Below are 18608 nucleotides of genomic sequence, written 5' to 3'. Positions count from 1 at the left end.
AGTACTAATGCATGCATTATCATTACGCCAGTCTATATCCACCCAGTAGAAACAATACGCTCCCACCAAATCAAAAACAACAGGGTATAAACATCCCAGACCAAGATTCCCCCCCCTCACAATGCATTAAGAACCTGCTGCATAGCAAAAGTATTGGAGTCCTCGCGACGCGAGACATAAGCCCGCACCTCCTGCACACTCAATTTACCCTCCTGGGTAGTATTGCGTCCCGAACCCCCCGGTCCGCCAGTCGTGCCGCTGGCAGCACCACCACGAATTCGTTCGCGGAGAGCCTCGGGCCCAATCACGAATAGACTGCCGACTTCCAGTAGCACGTCCAGCACGCCACCGGGGCCTTTGGTCTCGTCGTCGATGTCCCAGGATCTGAAGAGGTCTGCATATTGTGTCATGTCTTTGGTTACCATTAGTCCGCCAGGTCCGCTGACGGAGAACCGTTTGAAGTGTTCGAGAAGGAGGCTGCGGATTCCGAGTGCTATCTCGGTCAGCACTTGGCGCACGTTGGCGCCGCTGGATGGGAGGGAGGTGCGCGCGATGTTGTGGAGACGGGTTAGGAATGAGGTGATGGATGCGCAGGTCTGGTGGGATTAGTAGGGTTCTTGGTGGGGGTGGATGTTGGATGGGACTTACTGGGGTCTGTAGCATCTCTAACCATGCGGTGTTATCACTCTCCCTGGGCCGGAAATCGTTCTTCTTCTGGCCAGATAGCAATCTGCTAACCCAGGCGAATGTGGCGTCAATAGTTTTCTGCTCGATGCTGTTGATTTTGTCCTCGATGCGCGAGGTGGTTTGGCTGGTACGCTTCTCCATATCCCGGCGAGTGGTGATGCTCGCGGCTGATAGAGGGAGAAGGACCGCATGGATGCACATCACCATCAATGTGGTAATGCTGATCGTGGTGCGAGCTGAGAAGAGGTAGGAGAAATCAGGCTCGGCCTTGCCGGATTCTTGCGACGTAGCCGCTTCCAGAGCGGCGTCTAGACAGACATCCACGTATCCCTCTCCCATCGCGAGGAGAAGCAGGTTGAGCAAGGCGGAGACATCTTTGGGTGTGTCACTGTTGACGCTGAGCTCCAATCCTCGCCCCACGGCTTCAGCCAGCCACTTCAGCATCCGCTTAGCGTCGCTGAGATTGGGTTGTCCATCTTCTTCTGTGAGCTTGATTTCGGTCAATCGAGTTGCCTCTAGCGTATCGCCTGTCTTGGCTACGCTGAGCAGAACTTTCCGCTGGATAGGTGAGACCTCTGGTGAGTCCAACCGGCTGATAAATGCATCGCGTGTGGTCGAAAGGAGTTCTGATCCAGCCCGGGACAACGAGGCCATGAAAGTTGTTGCCGCCTTCTTGCGGCGGGCATGGTAGGAGGTGAACTTGAACAAGACCGCATTGAAAAGTTCTTCTAATGTCCGCTTCTCGCGTTCGATGTAGGACGATCCAACGAAATAAGGAACGAAAAGCTCTTCCAGCTGCTGATCTAGCAACACAGCTGTCTGCGAAGAAACGGGCTCCGGATGCTCGGTCAACCCGTGCGACTTCAAATCTTCGATCAAGGCACTGATATAGCCACGGGAGCTCTGTAGACAACGGAGGAACGCTAGTGACGATACACCAGCCGCTTTCTCCAGCACCATTTCTAGGCGCTGCTGGATAGATTGCTGGAAGACCCGCTGTAAGAACTTACCCAGGACTTGTTCGTAGTAGGGGAAGGCCCGCCGAATAATAGCAGACTCCTCCTGAACCACAACCTTGACTTCATCGATCAACGACTGGAGACTGGATTCAACGCCAGGAAGCTCCGCGTCCGGGTCAGCCAGTTTCTCCCACGACTCCGGATCCCCACCGACTTCCTCTGTTACCAGCTGGCTGCGTTCAATAAAGAACTGATGCTGGTTGACAAACAACGCAATAACACTGGCACCGCCATTGAAATCCTGCAATACAGTCGCGCAGTCCCTCATACCGTCGAAGTTAGCCTTGCGGTAGAAATCGTCAAACTGTTTCAGCAAATCCTTCTCCAGTGTCTCGGAGAACTTCTCAATAATCTCTCGCGTGTTCCGCCGCGGCGTGCTGCTTTCGCTGAGATCCTCAGACGAAGAGCTATTCCCATACCCACCACCATTGGAGTGAGCCCGATGTTCCTGCCAGCTCTGCGGGTCTAGTCGTTGACTAATACGCAGCAGTTGGCGCGCAATGTGTGCGGAGCGTACCTTGGCCTCTCCCGTGCCAGATCGCCGCAGGCCCTCTAATAGCGAGATCTCGCCCCGGTTGCACACCCCGTCCCAGCATTGGATAAGGAAATGGGCGTCCAGAGCTCGCCGCCGCTGTCGGTCTAGCTCCTCTAGGCGCTTTCCTGTCTCGACTGCCATATTCCCCGTCCCTGCTGGATTCTCGCGGCCGGGCGCATTTAGAGACGTGTCAAGCTGTTGAAAGTTTTCGATGGTGTGGCGGAGCTTCTGGCCGAGGGTGTTGAGGTTCTGGCCGTGTTGCGCTTCTGCGCGTCGGACAGCTGCTGAGAGTTCATTTTCGCGGAGCTCGAGATCTCCGGAGAGCTCGCTCAGGCGACGTTGGGCGCTTTCGAAGGTGCGGATGAGGGGTTTGGGGTCGAAGGGTTGGTTGGCAGCGCCGGCGGTACCTGCTAGCGAGCGACGGTTGGAGATGGCGGTGTCGGAGAGGGCTTCAATGAACTCCTTGACAATGAAGTCCCGACTGGAGAAGTCTTCGAGGGTGAAGCTGGGCCCTTGGGGGAAGACGGTGCGGGCGGGGTTCGTGATTATGGATGCATTGTCCATCATGATTGATAGTGGACAGGCATGAGCTGCCTTCAGAGCTGGACAATCGTGTCTCCTCTCGCTTAGACTGTTGGGGGAGTAATTGAAGGAAAGAATCCGGGGAAAGCTGAGGGAGATGACGGATTTGGTTAGGGGAGGTTTACTGCCACGCACATATTCTATTTCTATATACATACGTATACTCCAATACTAGGCAGAGATATTTGCGAAGCTGAACTCGATATATTAATAGAAATAGAAAAGAAGAATACTTTTAATACCTTGAAATACTTCGAAAATAGTCAGAAGAATGAGAACTTTTGTTCATTAGTATACAGTCGCCGGCTGTTAAACAATTCCATCGGACAACCTGAACATCCATCCACATCTCCACTTCCCTCCTCCATCCACCACAACAATGGTCTCCCAACGAGACCGCGAGATCCTGCGCGATGACCTACGCGCCCGAGGCACAAAACTCAGCGTAGCAGAACGCGAATCTCTCCTCAAGACCTATCTCCCCGACCCCGCCGAGCTAGGCCAGAAGCCAGCAGCACCGACTGCCAGCGAGCGCCGCAAGACACCACGCAAAACGCCCATTCGCACATTCCTCAGGTCGCAAACCCACTACCTCACCTATGCCCTGACACATATCATCTTCGGCATCGTCGTGCGTCTCTTGCAAGCGTACCACGCCGTCGTCGACCGCATTTTCGCAATCGTCTATCACCACCACCGCACCCCCGAGCTGATCCGGAAAGATGTGAGGAATCTCAAGCGCTTGCCGCAACATCTGAGTACGATTCTCACGCTGCGGAAGGAAGATGACGCTCTTGCGGTGTTGATGGACGAGGTTGCTGAATTAGCGGCCTGGAGTTCGTGCTCGGGGATTTCCCAGCTCAGCATATACGAGAAGTCGGGTATGAATGGTCACCTCTCTGCTATCCAGGATATACAGTAATACTAACCTCTATCCAGGCGTCCTGAAATCCTGCATCCCAGCCCTTCACCAAATAATCACCACCAAACTCGCCTCCTACTACGGCACCCCGAGTCACCAACCAATCCTCCAAGTCTACGCCCCTCACCACCCAGTCCATCGCAGCGCACCCATATCAAAAAACACCGACACCACAACCCAACCCCAGACCCTGACAATCCTCCTCCTCTCCTCAACGGACGGCCGCGAGACCCTCGTCGACCTAACCAAGACCCTAGCGGAGATGAGCCAGAACGGCAAACTTTCCCCGGAAGATATCACGCCGGAGCTGGTCGACGCAGAGATCAGCGAGATCACTACGCAGCCGCTGTCTATGGATCCCACGCTGCCGGATACGGTACTCAAGCCAGAGCCAGATCTGTTGCTTGTTTTTGGTCCGTTCCTTAAGCTTGATGGGTATCCGCCTTGGCAGTTGAGGTTGACGGAGATGTATTGTACTGGTGGACGCAGTCATGGACTTAGTGGGGATGGAGAGGCGGTTGAGTATCAGGGGTATATGCGTGGTCTTTGGCACTTTGCTGGGGCCCAGATGAGGTTTGGAAGGTAGGGTAGCTAGAAGGATTGAGGATTGAGGTTGATATTGAGATTGAGATTGGGACGAAGTAGGTTTGCATGTGGATAAGCATGGGGTTTTCATTTTGGCTATACCCTTACCATATTACTGTCATGTTCTATGGTCTTCATTTCTAGCATGGCATCAATGCATTCTATGTTTTATATATATCTGTTTTAGTATCAGCCTCCAGTCTATAGTGTTACCAGAGTGAACCTGACAAGACAAAGATCAATATAAACACTCTAGAAGGGGTTTCAAACTGCTCACTAATTGGATTGCTAGGAAGCTCCCTAGCGTGCATATGTGTGTAATATATGGTATCCTATAGTGTATAGCTGTCCTACGATAGACACTGTACACTGTAGAAAAGGCTAGAAGTAATCACTACATACTATTACATACTATTATTACATATTCAGATAAAAATAAAAAAGTAGACAGGAGGGGGGGGCGGTCTCCTTCGGAGGGAGGGAAGAACGGTGGGATATCCCACTTCACTTTGCCCATTTAGAAATGCCTCGCGGCTGAAACGCACGCGCAAGCTCGGATAGCTGACATCTGCCGGTTGAACCGGCCAGATAGGGGGTTTTTGGTTTTTTTGATTTTTTTTTGGTTTTTGTCATTTTTTTGTCCATAGTACAAGACTTGAGGGGTTTACCCCCTCAGCCATGTCCTACCTGGACAGGATATATGGGCGTTGACCTTTTACTTATGGGATCATAGTCCTATTTTGGGGTATGCTTCTATCTTTACTTTGACTCTGACTTTGATCTGGTCTTACTTGATTTTCACATTTGGTAAACTGAGAGTAGTCTACTCTACATACAACATATGTATATACACAGAGAGTTGGAGTATACAAAAAGGCTGATATCATTATGTTATATGCTAGAATATAGAAAAGAAATAAAAATCAATAATTCGCCATGCTGTCCAATATAAATGCCAAAAGAAATCCACCTCAATCCCAGCCAGTCCCTCCAGTCCAGTCCAGTTCCAATATCAAACTCTGGAAAAAAAAAAAAAAAATAGCAACTCCACAAGGAGCAGCAGAAACAACCCCGAGGTCGTAAAGAATGTTATACCGTAGTTTCATGTGTCATTCTGTCATATCCCTCCTCAATTCCCACAGAGGCGAGTAAATCAAACTCCATATATCACCCTCACCCAGTCATATCCTCATGCCGCATATCATCCAAAGCCCAATCAGACGGAATAGCCGCCGAAGCCCACGAGCCCGCACCACGCACGCAGTCAAGACAACGCACAATCTCCGCACCGGTCTCGGTGACTTCCTCCACAGCACAGCCGGAGCAGATTTTCCTCCTGGGTGCCTCGCTGGCGTCGTAGCTGGTGTCGTCGGTTGAGCTCGTGCGCATGTGCATGTGCATGCCTGGATCTTGGAACAGACCAAATGTCCCACCGCAGGATGCGCTGTCGCATTGTCGGAGACAGATGAAGCATGCCCGTTCGTGGCAAAGATCGCAGTCTGCGTAGGCGTCAAGGACTTGGCGGGTTGTTGGGCGGCGGTGACAGATGTGGCAGGGGCGGAGCGCGGAGGGGGAGGCGGATTGTTGGGTTGGGTAGTGCAACGGGACGAGGGTTTTGGGGGAGACTGGGGGTGAGTATGGGTCTTGATTTGGGATGCCGTAGACGTTTGGGGAAAGGTGGGTTGGGGATTGTTGGTGTTGGAGTTGATGTTGATGCTGGTGGGATGGCAGCGTAAGATAAGGGCCTTGGACATGTCGGCGCTTGCGAGGGAGGCAGCGTGGTCGGAAGGAGATGTCTGTTCCGTCTGGGTGTCGCGATAGAGGCAATGAGCAGCCACCGTCGTATTCGGGCCGATCGACTCGACAGGATGAGACATATGTTGCTCTGATGATCATGTTAGTCTATCTGTTCGCCTCACTAAGAGAAACATTGTCAGACTTACGGACGTGCTAGAGTCCTCGACTCCTCATGGTCCCACTTGCGTTTCTTCCATGCTGCCGTTATCGAGTCGGCCTGCTCGGGCGAAAACCCTGGCATTGGTGGTATGCCGTATTCAAGCCAATTTGAATATATTATAGATGGTTAGGAACACACCAAAGAAACCTCAGGGGAAGTCTTCGACTAAAGTGAAACTGACAAGGAGAGACCCAAACAAAAGAAAGCCCCCAGTTGTTAGGCGGTGTGCCGATAGGAGACTGTTATCAGCGTCCACTTCCAGGCCTCGGGGCGATTAAGATTATACTAAGTCTTGTCTGGTATAAACTGTTGGAGATTGTTTTTTATATACAAAACTGACAAAAGAAGTCAGAAAAGATCACAGCCATACCAAAGAAACACTCTATTCCTTTTCCCGAGCCACCGGAGACCCAACACCATCCAGACGAGCTTGAATAGTTTTCTCGTCAAAACGCCCACTGTCACCCACATAATTGTGTAGAACCTCATAGGTCATAAGCCGCCGAGGTGCTTTACGGCCTGTCATCAACTCAAACTGAGCAATGCCCTGTTCGGTAACATTCTCCAATCCGTCAGACAAGACCCAAGGCCGTCCAGTCTCGCTCCGGACTCGGCGCATTTGTCGTAGAAGTGGTGTATCGAGGGGTTTATAGGCCAACTATATTCAATGAGTACGTGTGGCAAGAAGCACACACATCTCGGGGGAGGGGGAAAAAGCTCACCTCGAGTATCACACCCCCCGTAGGACTCCCAAGCCACTGCACCGGCATCTCAAAGTTCGCCGGTGGTTCATCTCGGTCTGGATCAGCCGGCACACAAGACGCAACGAGACTAGGCTGAGCAGCGTCCGCGGGCCAGTCTTCTCGAAGCGACTGCAAGACACAAACCACCTCCGCCGAGTCCACCTGCGACGACGCCCAGGAGTTGAAATGGCGCGCGACTTCCTCGGCACGCGACTGCGTGCGGTTGTAGATGAAGATCTTCCGACACCCAAGTCGGAGCATAGCGTAGATGGCGGCCCGCGCCATGCCGCCCGCGCCAATGACCAGGCCTGTTGTTTTTGCGCTGATCGCGTTGCGCGGCGAGAGATGTCGCCTGATGCACGTCATTATCCCAACCCAGTCGGTGTTCTCGCCGTACCAGCCTAGCACGCGCCCGGCTTGGTTGCGTCGGCTGGCTTGTTCTTGGAGGGGGAACATCGTCCCGTCTGCATGGCCGCGGAGCGGCATGATTGTGTTGATTGCCCCGATGGCTTCGGCATGTCGGCTTTTGGAGGCGAGCTTTTGGTATACTTGTACGCGCCATGGCTGCACGACACTGGATCCCCCGAAGTGAGGATCTCGGCCTAGTCGGTCTAAGACTGCCAGAGAGGGTGAGTCTGGAATGCTGTAGGTGTGGCCCATGCCGCAGTGTTGGTGTGCGGCATTGTGCATTGCTGGGGATAGACTGTAGGCGACGTTCTCTCCGTAAATGTAGAACTTGAGCGGGTCGAGCACGTAGCTCTGGAAGAGTGCGCGAACGGCGTCGCGAGAGGTTATTTGCGGGTCGTGCTTATTCTCTGCCGACTGGGTGATTGCTGGGTGTGTTACTGCAGTGAGGATCGAATTGAACACTTGTGAGGTGCGGCCTAGCGCGCCGATGTTATAGGCGATGAGCGGTGGGTGATCTCCTGGGAGTGATCGGATTTTATTAGAGAACTCAATCACAGCGGCATTGTCTTCGCGCTCTGTTGCGACTCGGAGGAGGCGTACGAGCTGGCAGCCGAGCTTTTCGGCTTCATTGTAGATGGCGACGCAGCCCGCGCTGTCCCATGTAGTAGGGGAAGATGGCTCAAAGACCTGCTGGCCGATGATCTTGGTATTCCCACGAGCTCTGATAGTCCCAGCCAGCCGGGATCGGTCTTGGGTCAGGTCTACAACAAGATATTCCACACCCAGGCGTAGACCGTGCTCGAGAATATCAAAGTAAGGTCGAAGAGAAGAGGTGGCTGTTTCCGGAGAGCCGATGCCGGTGGAGGATGTGTCAACGGAGAGAATCACAGGCGTCCGCGCATTTCGACGCAGGACAGATACCTGTTTACTGATGGTGGCTGCCATGTCTGGACTCCAGCGATCGACACACAGCTCGATGGCATCCCCACCAGACTCAAGCTCAGTCAGGTTGACATTATCGGCGATCAGATCTGAAGATCTCACAAAGATAGCATGTGTAAAAGAGCGCAGCTCTGGCGGCGTCTCCAGCAGAACGAACGGCGAGTCATAGCTCGAATAGTTTACATCGAGTCCAGTAATAAACTGCACAAACCGCGTAAAATCCTCTTTCACCTCTTGCAACTTGAAAGAATAATCCGCAGACCGGCGATCCGGGCTCCCATCGTCCGACGCACGCGTCCGATCCTCAAGATTATAAAATTCGAAATTCGAACACATCCGATGCATCGGGTCCCCCTCCCGGAACAACCGCACCGCCTGATCCTCCAAACCGAGCAATTGTTGAATGCGATTGATATCGCGCAGCAAATGGACCACCGGGTTGGACCGAGCATAGCGACGCAGATGATCCTGCACAGGTCGCGTCAGACTGGCCAGCCCACACTCCACGACGCAGCCCGTGCGGTGGTTATCCAGCATCATCTTCAGGACTTCAATGTCGCGGCGCTGGAACTCCTGGCTGCCATACCGCTTGAGGTATTCCTGTCGTGTGATGCCCGTGACCTCCCGGAAGTAGTGGTCTTCGGTAATGAAGCGTCGCTTTAGCGCAGTCGCGGCGACGAAGCCTAGTGAGCGCTTACCGCATCCACGGATGCCGATTAGGACGAGGGATGCATTGGGAGCAAAGGTGCGAGGGGCGGACTCGGGGCGGAGCATGGTGGGAGAGGAGGATTCCTTGGTGGCACATGCGGGGATGTCGGACTTGGCGTCGACCGTGTGGGATATGGAGGGTTTAGGACTGATCATGGTGAGAGACGATGAATCAATTGGGGTCTATGTCGAGTGAACGAGCGCCATGATCAGATGCACTCAAGGGCATAGAATCGCATCCAGAGATCGAATGCGGGGAGGATTTTGAGAAGGGATGAGCGGGACTGCTCATGTGGATAATAGACAGGGCAGTGTAGTATGGAATTATGGAATCTAAGTATGTCAGTAGAACAATATCCCAGATGATATTGCAGGTAAAATGTTCCCAGGTTCCCCGGAATGAGGATCTGGGAAGTTGCCGGTCCAGATTTCCGGCAAAAGACTTTTCCATCAGATCTCGGTCTGAGGATCCAGAGTTGGCTGCACATCATCCCATACATACATGTAATATACATATGTAACCAACTAACTATATGTACGTAACAACCTTGAAATTCTTGGATCTTCACTTTGCCTTTAATACTCCTCATGTTGATAGTCATGTGACCCTTTGTCTCCTGTAGAGAGTCTGACCGTCTCCTTTCCTCCCACCTGCACCCCGGAATATCATGGTGGATAACGGGAAGGTCTCTGCGATTGTTGATTGGCTGTTTCGCGGCTGGTACCCAGAATATTGGGAGTATACTAGGGCACACTACGGCCAGGTAGATCGGCCAGAATGGTATAATGGATTGGAAAATGCTTCATAGAAGAGATATGACGATGAGCTTAGAGCGGAACAAATTCTTTGGAGGCGATTGGATGATCCACAGATTTTCTGGCAAGGGAGAGAGCATCTGATTCCGGGCCTTACGTGACACTATCGAGACGACCTTTTAAGTTAGAAAAAAATGAGGACCCTATGGGTTCTCTTAATGGTTTCTACACTTCCCATTCATGCGTTGTTCGTTACCGCTTCCCGTGTAAAAACGTCATCTTTCTAACTGGTGACTTGCTTGCAGCTATAACTCCGTACTTCTTCTTTCCCTCTCATACTACTTCTACAATTCCACCTTGACTGCAATGCTAATGGCAAACGAATATGAAAACCATGCGGTTAGGGGGTTGCGCCACGATTCCACAGTTGAAACACAACAACTGCCACCGGCTAAGGGACTTCGTGTATCGAGTAGTCGGAGGGGTGCTCAGCGCTCATTCTATTTCCTCAGTCTCCCATTCCGATACAGTATCCCACTCATGTTAACCTACCCTGTGCTGCACTGGCTTCTGTCTCAGGCCATCTTCTATGTCCAAGTCTATCTTTATGATGCAGACATGCATCGTGATCCAAGCCTTGACGTTAACGCGTGCGGATGGTCACCAATTGCTTTAATATTTACCATCATTGTTGGGTCTTTGATGGTCATGGCGCTTTTGGGTTTAGCAATGAGACCCTTTCGCTCAGTTATACCACTTGCTGGGAGTTGTAGTGCTGCGATCAGCGCTGCTTGTCACCCACCGGAAGACGATGTGGATGCTGCATTGAAGCCCCATCATGTGGGGCGACCTTCCAAGGTTGTTGTATATATAGTCCCAATCGGGTTAAGCGTCGGCTTTGGTCGGGTGTACATCGGAACACCTTGATGCCTTGGTGCCTGATCAGTTACACTCTTAACTCATCAGAGTAAAAAAAATATATGTCTAGTTACAGAAGTGCTCTCATCTATATAAAAAAAAATTATCTGAAATATCTGAGTACAAAACTACTATGATGTAGCAAGTAAGTGTGAGTATGTGTGAGATTTGTGGGGATGTGGAGATCCCCCGATAATTCCGAGTGCCTTCACATCCCGAACTTCACGTCCGAGATCCTCCCTCGGCCTGCCTATCTGTGACCTTTGCCGTGGAGGCTAACTACATGGTAGTTTGGGTTAGAGTCTGCTCCTCCACTTTTCTATTTGCGGTCTTACTCTTCTTCGACGCCATTCCGAGTATCGGTTTCTTATACGGCCCGACCTTGCATTACTTTCAACTTAATTCTGCGCAGTGAACCCCGAATTGAGACAGAGAGCTCCTGGTCCTCTTATTTCCTCTACATGGCGTTATCTCCTACGCTAATAACCCCTCTTCATGGATGAGGGATCGGATAAGGCCCCTCGGCGCAAGAGGGTCTCCCGAGCTTGCGATCGCTGTCGCAGTAAGAAAGTGAGTCGCGTCCGGCCATGTTCTTTTCTCGTATATCATTTTCCCAATCTAACATCTCGCCGATCCTAGGATAAATGCGATGGCATTCGTCCCACTTGTTCCGCCTGTCAGGCATCGGGCCAGTCCTGCTCCTACGACCCCCATGCGAAGAAACGCGGTCTTCCCGAGGGCTACGTCCGTGGCTTGGAAAAGCTGTGGGCACTGTCGATCTGCAACATTGACGGGTTCGAGGATACCATGCTGGCCATGTTAGGAAGCACCGCCGAGTCCGCCGGTCGTCGCGAGAAAATGATGTCCCTGTGGTCGGACGATAGTGCCTCGGAGAGTTTACACGAATCCTGGAAAACGAGTCGGCTGTTCGGCGCGCTGGAGAAAATTCTCTCTAATTCTGATGCGCCGGGGCCGGCGACCGGGAAGCGACCGCGTAACCCGCAAGATGATGGCCCAGACGGTCAATGGGGGTTCCAAGTAGCTCGCACTGCCACCTCGATCGGTCCGGGTGCCCCGCGTGTAGTTGAGCCCTTTGCCGCATCACCGGGTGCAAAGCGGGCTCGATTGTCGAAAGAGTCGGATGGCTGGGGTATCGCTGGACCTAGTCCCCATACGCTACAGTTGCCACCTCAGACATCGCAGCTGCTCGATATCTACTTTGCGGTCACGCATTCATGGTTCCCCGTGGTCGCCAAGCATAACATTCTTCGCGCTTCTTACCTTTACGCCAACGCCCCTTTCTCTATTTCCACGGCTTCACCTGGGTCCGGCGATCACGCCGCCCTGTGGGCAATCTTGAGTTACACTATCACTCAATCGCGAACAAATCCACGGGCTGGTCCCGCTGGAACAGTCGCGCTGGCGAAGGAATACTACACTGTCTCGAGGAATCTCATTCCAACGGAGAAAGAGCGCTATGAGCTCGGACATATCCAGGCATTGCTGCTGCTGACCTTGGTGAACATGGGTCTTGAAGATTGGACCGCGGCTTGGCTGTTGAGCGGCCAAGCAGTGCGAATGGCGATTGCCATGGGTCTTGGAACTGTGTCCGACAGCCGGCGGTCCGATGAACTCAGACAAGGTAAGGCGGTTTTCTTGGGATGCTTTGTAGTTGATTCATTACTCTCTTTCCGTCTTTCACGGAGCCCAGCCATGCCTCCAAGCGACCTTACTGCGGTGGGCCTTTTGGAAGAGGATGGATTGGAGGAGTGGAACTCCTGGGTGGACGTTTTACCACCCACGGGTGCTCCGCAGGGCAGCAAGAACCCCCCCGCGCCGAGGACCACTCTTGGCCCTGAGCTGCTTCAACCGCTTAGTTCAGTTGGCGAGCGTGCTCAATAAGATCTCCCGTCACATGTCTTCGGGATACAATATGGCTACCTTTGCGCAACAGTTGGTCATGGAGCTTAAGCAGTGGGATGACTGCCTACCTCTGGGATGCCGCCTGATTGGACCGGAAAGCATCTATCCAGAACGGCATTCAGCTTTGCTTCCCCACCAGAGTTATCTAGGGCTGACATATGTGGCCACCCTGCTTTGGCTCTATCTGCAATTGATCTCAGGTGAGCAGGGGTTGCACCGTTCACAGCGCCCAGCCACAGAGGGGGCCAAGAAGCTCCTCTACCGAGGGCTCTCTATGCTCACCCAACACTTGGAAAACTTCTCTATGTGCGGTTTTCCACCGTTATTCGAACTAAGTCTTCGCACAATTGCGGAGCAAGCGTTCAGACTTCGGGCTACTGCCGACTTGTCGGACACCTTCCCCTTTGCCAGATGGGCAGACGAGTTCCGACACAAAACAGCAGCTTTCACCTCCACATGGCCGGCCTATGGATCTTTGGTTTCTATCATGGAGAGGTGGCAGCACTCCAAAGATGTTGTTGGGGGCCCATCCACATTTCCGGGGGCAGTCGGCCTTCCATTTTCGGGTGCACCCATGGCAGGCCCCATGCAACCATTAGGCGGAGCTCGCAGCGTACCCCAAAACGGCGAAGGAGATTACACCTCTTCTATCCTTGGCATCAGTATGCCAGTCGATGGGCAATCTTTGACCCCAAAAGACACAGTAATGGAAAACACAGATCTAGGCATGATGGACGTGTCATTACACCACCCAAGGGAGGTACAGTCGGCCCTACCAGACAAGATCACTCCGCGCAGCAGAGTAGATTCTGTGTATGGCACAGCCAGCGCACAACACCAACAACCACAACCCCAAACTCCCGACTCGGCAACCTCAAACCCAATGATGGCTGGAAACATCGCTTCCGTTGGCGACATCGACGCCATCTTCAAAGACCTCGCATACCTGGATACTACTGAATGGTCCACTAACCGCGAGGCCGGTCTGAAGGACTTCGGCTTCTTGGATGATAGCACATTCCAGGCTTTCTGCCATGATCCAGATCGCTTGGGCGGATCACAGCCACTGGTTCATCCGCCTTCTATAGCGGATATCTGGCCACCGCCTGGGTTCTTCCCAGAGACCTTCCAGGAGGTGCCCGAGGAGTCTATGGGCGGCTGAGAGATCTCATTATGATCTTGCCAGCTAGCTTTTAGAGGCCATATTACTGTGGTCTACTGCATCTTCCTTGAAAGGCTATCGCCCGTTTGGGGCATCTCAATGGCCTCCTGGGCTGTCTAGTGATGACCCTGTGATCTCAGACACATTTGTTGTCTAAATGGGACATGGTTGGCCACATAATAGCCACCATCACAATCTAAGTCCAATGCTTAGTATCAAACTAACTCGCATGAGATTCATCTCGGCGGCTCATACCCCAACTGTCACGCTCTCGGTACAGGAAGAAGACTCTTATTCGTCCTCGCCTCACGAGAGACTGAATGCCATCAAATAATGTACATATACCCGTGTTGTAGGATAATTTGAAGTCCAGCGCATCTACACAAGTGTGGTGGCTGAAGCCACGCTACAAAAATGAAAGATTTTCTCCAAGGATACCACAAAACACTCAACTCGTGAAGTAGACATTTTCTATATAATTTTCTGTATAACTCTTGACAATATTGCTTTTCTATCTCTATCCCAAAAGCCCCAAGCCTATCCCCCACAACCCACATCCCTCCCCTACCAAACATTCCCAGCCGTCTGCTCCCTCTCCAACTTCTTAACATTGACATTTCTCCAAAACCAAGTACAAAGAATACAAAGCGTCCAAAACAAACACTAACAATCGCCATCTTCCTCTGAACATCAGCATAAGCCCCAACAATAGCATCCCCCCGTCCCATCCGCATACGACATCTGCGTCACCAAACTGGCAAAGATACTCGATACTCGCCGAAAGGTGCTTACTCTCCTGCGGCAGCGGGTTATACAACTCCTTCTCAAGGATATTATTCCACATCCAACCAGCAATGGCAGATCCCACTGCAGCTCTAATCGACCCCGGACAATCCCAAGATCGCCATCACAACGGCGATCTCTTGGTGCGTTACCATCGCCATTATCGCTAGCTGTCTGCACACAGTGAACAGGCAGCTGCCGAGTCCCACGAGAATTTGGATCATTGTAAGTAGCCCCACGTGTGTGTCTAGAGCACGGAAGGGCACCAGGAGTGCTGTTCCTAGGAGGAAGATTTGGACACCTTCCATGGCCATTTGGAGTCGCCGGTCCAGCTTATTACTCTGGGAGGGGGAGGCTTGTTAGGCTTTGTATATAGGAGGGATGTGTGCCTTTACCGATTCAATAAGGCTTTGATATGAAAGTCACTTCTTCTGGTTATCGTACTTTTTGATCATGAATAAGAACGGACTTTTGAGCAAGAACAAGTTAATAGACCTACAGAATACACCTTCACCACATCCATCATCTGAAACTATCCCCCCTCCAGTTTAAGACAAAGTCTGTACATAGCAAAGATCGTCGCCAAGAGATTGGGAGGCCTTAAGATGAGGCTTCAGCATAAAAGTACACTGACAGGAGTTGGTGTATTTGCTTTTGCTTTTGCAATCGGGGTCTTTTAGTCGCCATAGAATTGTTCCTTGAAGCTTTCTTACTTGACTCAGAATCCCCCTATCATCAGTTGACTTGCAACTATGGAGATTATTACACAGAGGTACCTTGTCCGAAAATTGTGCGACCACCTACATATGTACACTCAATCTGGCACCTCCATAACCTGACATGTGTATCTCAAAACAACCTCTCACTCCATCCCTCCATCCCCATCCACAGTAGCAACTGGACTTCCTCAAGCATCGCTCTACTCGTTTTTCCAAGACTATCAAAGACTATCAAAGACCAAGGGCTCGCCTATGAGCATTATCCATGTACTTTCTGGCGTAGACTGTTTTTCCATGATCATAGCCTAGCACCTTCTCTCGCCCCTGAAGAGCTTGTCGATACATGACTTCTGCCTCTTTGTACTGACCCTGGTCATAGAGTGAATGACCAAGCCAGTACGCAGAGTCGGGTGTTTCTTCATGATCATGGCCTAGTACCTTCTCTCGCCCCTTAAGAGCTCGTCGGAATATGGTTTCTGCCTCTTTAAACCGTTTCTGGCTATAGAGTGAGTTACCAGTCCGATGATGGCTTTTGGCTTCCGCGCGGAGCCCAAGTGTCTCGGCTTCGGCTGGTACCGTAGTCCCTAGAGAATAATATAACTTCTTATCCGATGCCGTGCTCCCTTGCGCAACGTTTGCCAGATCTGTGGTAGTTGAACGAGGCATGCCATGAAAGACATCCTTCGGTGCTTTTGAAGAAGGTTTCGTAGTCCATGACGCAAACTCTTCAGTCATTATCGTAGCTGGAGAGTGAATTCGTGGCTTGTCTTCAATAGCTTTCCTGGACTCAGGGGATTGGAGTATTAGCGATTGTATCCATACATTTGACATGGCAGATGTAGCCGTCATTCGATCATTAGGATCAGGACACATAAGTGAAAGCACAAAGTCGACGCCTGCTTGACTGATACCAGCATCGGTAAGCATGGTGACTGGGAAGTTCTGTTGATCTTTGTAATCTGCAAGCAATCCGGGAGTCGCAAACGCAGGTTCCTTGGTGAAGATCTCGAATACGATCTCACCAAGAGCCCAAATATCAGTCGCATACGCACTGCCTCGCTCAACGAACCCCCAAATTTCAGGGGCAAAATATCTTGGGGTGCCCTTTAGCGTCGTCGATTTCCCATCGCTTTCTTCGATGCGTTTGGTGATACCAAAGTCGGCGAGCTTAATCCACCACTCGTCTGGAGGATGTGACTTGATAAGGATATTCTAGACATTTGATTTAGTGAACTCTCTCTTTTGCGCGCTTGATAAGTAAACCCACATTTGGTTTCAAGTCTCGGTGAGCAAACCCATTTTCATGCATCATACTCAGACCATCGAGAATCTGATATGTGATTTCTTTCGCCTCAGCCTCTGGTAGTGGTGGTACTGGTCCTTTTTTATATAGATACATGAAAAGGTCGCCGAGTTCGAGGTATTCCATTGATATGAAGACCTGGCTGGGTCCTTCGTACCATCCGAATGACTTAACAAAGCATCGTTCATACTACTTTAATCAGCAACTCTTCTTATAATAAATCTTCCTTTCGAGACTAACGCGAGAGTGCGAGAACTTAGCAATTGCCTCCAACTCCCGACTGTAGTCGATCGATCCGAATCGCGTATCCATGTCAATCTGCTTAACTGCCCGGACTGCACCATCTTGAGCTGTGACCTCTGGCCGCCCACCTTTGGTGCACTTCTCCAGCCAGACGCTACCAAATCCACCACGTCCGACCCTTCTTTGCCGCCGCCAATGCTCCGATCTGGTCACAAGGCGCCGTCCAGAAGTTTGGTCTGATTCCTGGAACGTATGGACCGTCTCCACTGTACAGTCCGGGAGGAAATATGTCTCTAGCTTAGAATCTCGAATGAGGTCTGGGATTCGCGCCATTTAGACGTTCCTGTGAGCAGTTCACGCGTTGGTAGTGGGTGGTTTGTCCCCGCTGTGCCTGAGCACCCTGCACGTCACCTGACATAATAATGTTCTGGCCGCCAAGTGCATCTGACCTGCGGGCCTAACTCTTATTATAGAACCCATATATATGCTACAACTAATTGAGTCCACCCGCTCGTATTGAGGCTGCATCATATCACATTTGTCTTTGCTCAGCCGCGAGTATTTGTGGTGGCGGTCTACAACTTGACCAACCAGGGACTTCCATAGACTTACATGTACTTGGCTGGGCTTCATGTATTCTGTAGTGTTTCAGTCAGATTCATATACTTCAAGCCATACGGGGAGATATAAATAATGCATTCTCTCGCTGCGAATCTTTCATTTAATATCCATATCTCATAGTACATCATATATCTTTCTATCGATTCAATATGAAGTTCACTGTCGTCTCCCTTCTACTGGGTGCTAGCGTAGCCATTGCTGTCCCCATCGTCGAGCGAGACAGCTCTATTCAGATCAGTGACTTCTGGGCCAGAGCTAGCGCCGGCTCCTCTGCTACGATGCATTTCGTCGCGACTGATCCAAACTACCCCGACGATACCCCCACTGACTGCAACCTGATCTGGTGAGTCCAATTTGGTGAACATGATTACTTGACAATGACAGAGACTAACTGATATGATATGGTTGTCAGGTCATACGGATCTTCGCCAAAGGAAAGTGCCCGATGCAACAACAGTCAATACTACATCCACTTTCCCGATGGTGCCGTGGACTTCAACCGGTTTACACTGGGAATTGAGAGGGTCTCAGGCCCGATTGCTGAGAACGGTCAGGTTTTGCTGAGCTCCGGTACACAGTGGTCTTGTGTGGACAATCCGGAGAGTGCTGTTCACCTGAGCTGCTCGTATGATGGCGTTCTTAGTATGCCCGTGTGAGGATATGAGGAGTCAACTAGGAGTCACTCTGTACGGTGCTATTGGAGGCCTGTCTCTATGTCTATATTGGTAGATCTATGTGAAATTCACGAATTGCTTTATTCTCGGTATCCTATGATCTCCATTCATGACCACCATCCACGATGACCCTGTCCGTGATAACCCCCCACCTCCCACTGCACTTTTCACACTTCCAGCTCCATCAATCCTTGTGGTCTCACAACCACACAGCCACACATCTCTCTACTACCAACGGTCATGGTCATAGTCATTATCACATCTGGATAGAGTGGCTTTGCAAAGTTGAGAAACAAAAAGCAAAACAACCAACAGCTGGCTTCATTAACCTGCCCAGGCGGTCTGGTCACCTTTTATCGATATAACTATCCACCCACATTTGCCAAAGCCTCTCATCCATCGATAGAGTATCGCCATC

At 51.3% G+C, this 18608-nt stretch overlaps 9 protein-coding genes across 9 annotated transcripts; 4 read left to right on the top strand and 5 right to left on the bottom strand.

Moving 5' to 3' along the window:
• Positions 1-116: 116 nt before the first annotated feature.
• N7471_002012 (exocyst subunit SEC10) lies at positions 117-2808 on the bottom strand (the record flags this gene model as incomplete). Its single annotated transcript, XM_057274732.1, has 2 exons — positions 117-596; positions 649-2808. 2 exons carry the CDS (start codon positions 2806-2808, stop codon positions 117-119), a joined length of 2640 nt encoding a protein of 879 aa, XP_057139370.1.
• Positions 2809-3202: 394 nt separating this feature from the next.
• N7471_002011 (ditrans,polycis-polyprenyl diphosphate synthase) lies at positions 3203-4331 on the top strand (the record flags this gene model as incomplete). Its single annotated transcript, XM_057274731.1, has 2 exons — positions 3203-3704; positions 3763-4331. The coding sequence occupies 2 exons, from the start codon at positions 3203-3205 to the stop codon at positions 4329-4331; spliced, it is 1071 nt and encodes a 356-aa protein (XP_057139369.1).
• Positions 4332-5503: 1172 nt separating this feature from the next.
• N7471_002010 (uncharacterized protein) lies at positions 5504-6368 on the bottom strand (the record flags this gene model as incomplete). The annotated part of the gene is made up of 2 exons (XM_057274730.1): positions 5504-6215; positions 6274-6368. 2 exons carry the CDS (start codon positions 6366-6368, stop codon positions 5504-5506), a joined length of 807 nt encoding a protein of 268 aa, XP_057139368.1.
• Positions 6369-6669: 301 nt separating this feature from the next.
• Positions 6670-9244, bottom strand: N7471_002009 (repressor protein; the record flags this gene model as incomplete). The annotated part of the gene is made up of 2 exons (XM_057274729.1): positions 6670-6945; positions 7010-9244. 2 exons carry the CDS (start codon positions 9242-9244, stop codon positions 6670-6672), a joined length of 2511 nt encoding a protein of 836 aa, XP_057139367.1.
• A 2013-nt stretch (positions 9245-11257) lies between these two features.
• On the top strand, positions 11258-12664 carry N7471_002008 (uncharacterized protein; the record flags this gene model as incomplete). Its single annotated transcript, XM_057274728.1, has 2 exons — positions 11258-11332; positions 11402-12664. The coding sequence occupies 2 exons, from the start codon at positions 11258-11260 to the stop codon at positions 12662-12664; spliced, it is 1338 nt and encodes a 445-aa protein (XP_057139366.1).
• A 31-nt stretch (positions 12665-12695) lies between these two features.
• N7471_002007 (uncharacterized protein) lies at positions 12696-13847 on the top strand (the record flags this gene model as incomplete). Its single annotated transcript, XM_057274727.1, has 1 exon — positions 12696-13847. The coding sequence occupies one exon, from the start codon at positions 12696-12698 to the stop codon at positions 13845-13847; it is 1152 nt and encodes a 383-aa protein (XP_057139365.1).
• Positions 13848-14722: 875 nt separating this feature from the next.
• N7471_002006 (uncharacterized protein) lies at positions 14723-14944 on the bottom strand (the record flags this gene model as incomplete). The annotated part of the gene is made up of 1 exon (XM_057274726.1): positions 14723-14944. One exon carries the CDS (start codon positions 14942-14944, stop codon positions 14723-14725), a length of 222 nt encoding a protein of 73 aa, XP_057139364.1.
• A 636-nt stretch (positions 14945-15580) lies between these two features.
• Positions 15581-17272, bottom strand: N7471_002005 (Tetratricopeptide-like helical; the record flags this gene model as incomplete). The annotated part of the gene is made up of 3 exons (XM_057274725.1): positions 16893-17272; positions 16617-16841; positions 15581-16561 (listed from the first exon to the last, which is right to left on the bottom strand). Exons 1-3 carry the CDS (start codon positions 17226-17228, stop codon positions 15581-15583), a joined length of 1542 nt encoding a protein of 513 aa, XP_057139363.1. The 5' UTR covers positions 17229-17272.
• A 393-nt stretch (positions 17273-17665) lies between these two features.
• Positions 17666-18172, top strand: N7471_002004 (uncharacterized protein; the record flags this gene model as incomplete). The annotated part of the gene is made up of 2 exons (XM_057274724.1): positions 17666-17859; positions 17929-18172. 2 exons carry the CDS (start codon positions 17666-17668, stop codon positions 18170-18172), a joined length of 438 nt encoding a protein of 145 aa, XP_057139362.1.
• Between the last annotated feature and the right edge of the window lie 436 nt (positions 18173-18608).

This window comes from Penicillium samsonianum, assembly GCF_028829775.1.
Source record: "Penicillium samsonianum strain IBT 33392 chromosome Unknown utg000002l_segment0_segment0, whole genome shotgun sequence".
NCBI classification, from domain to species: Eukaryota; Fungi; Ascomycota; class Eurotiomycetes; order Eurotiales; family Aspergillaceae; genus Penicillium; species Penicillium samsonianum.
The sequence above is the reverse complement of the archived record's forward strand: the minus strand, read 5'-3'. Positions and strand labels throughout refer to the sequence as shown.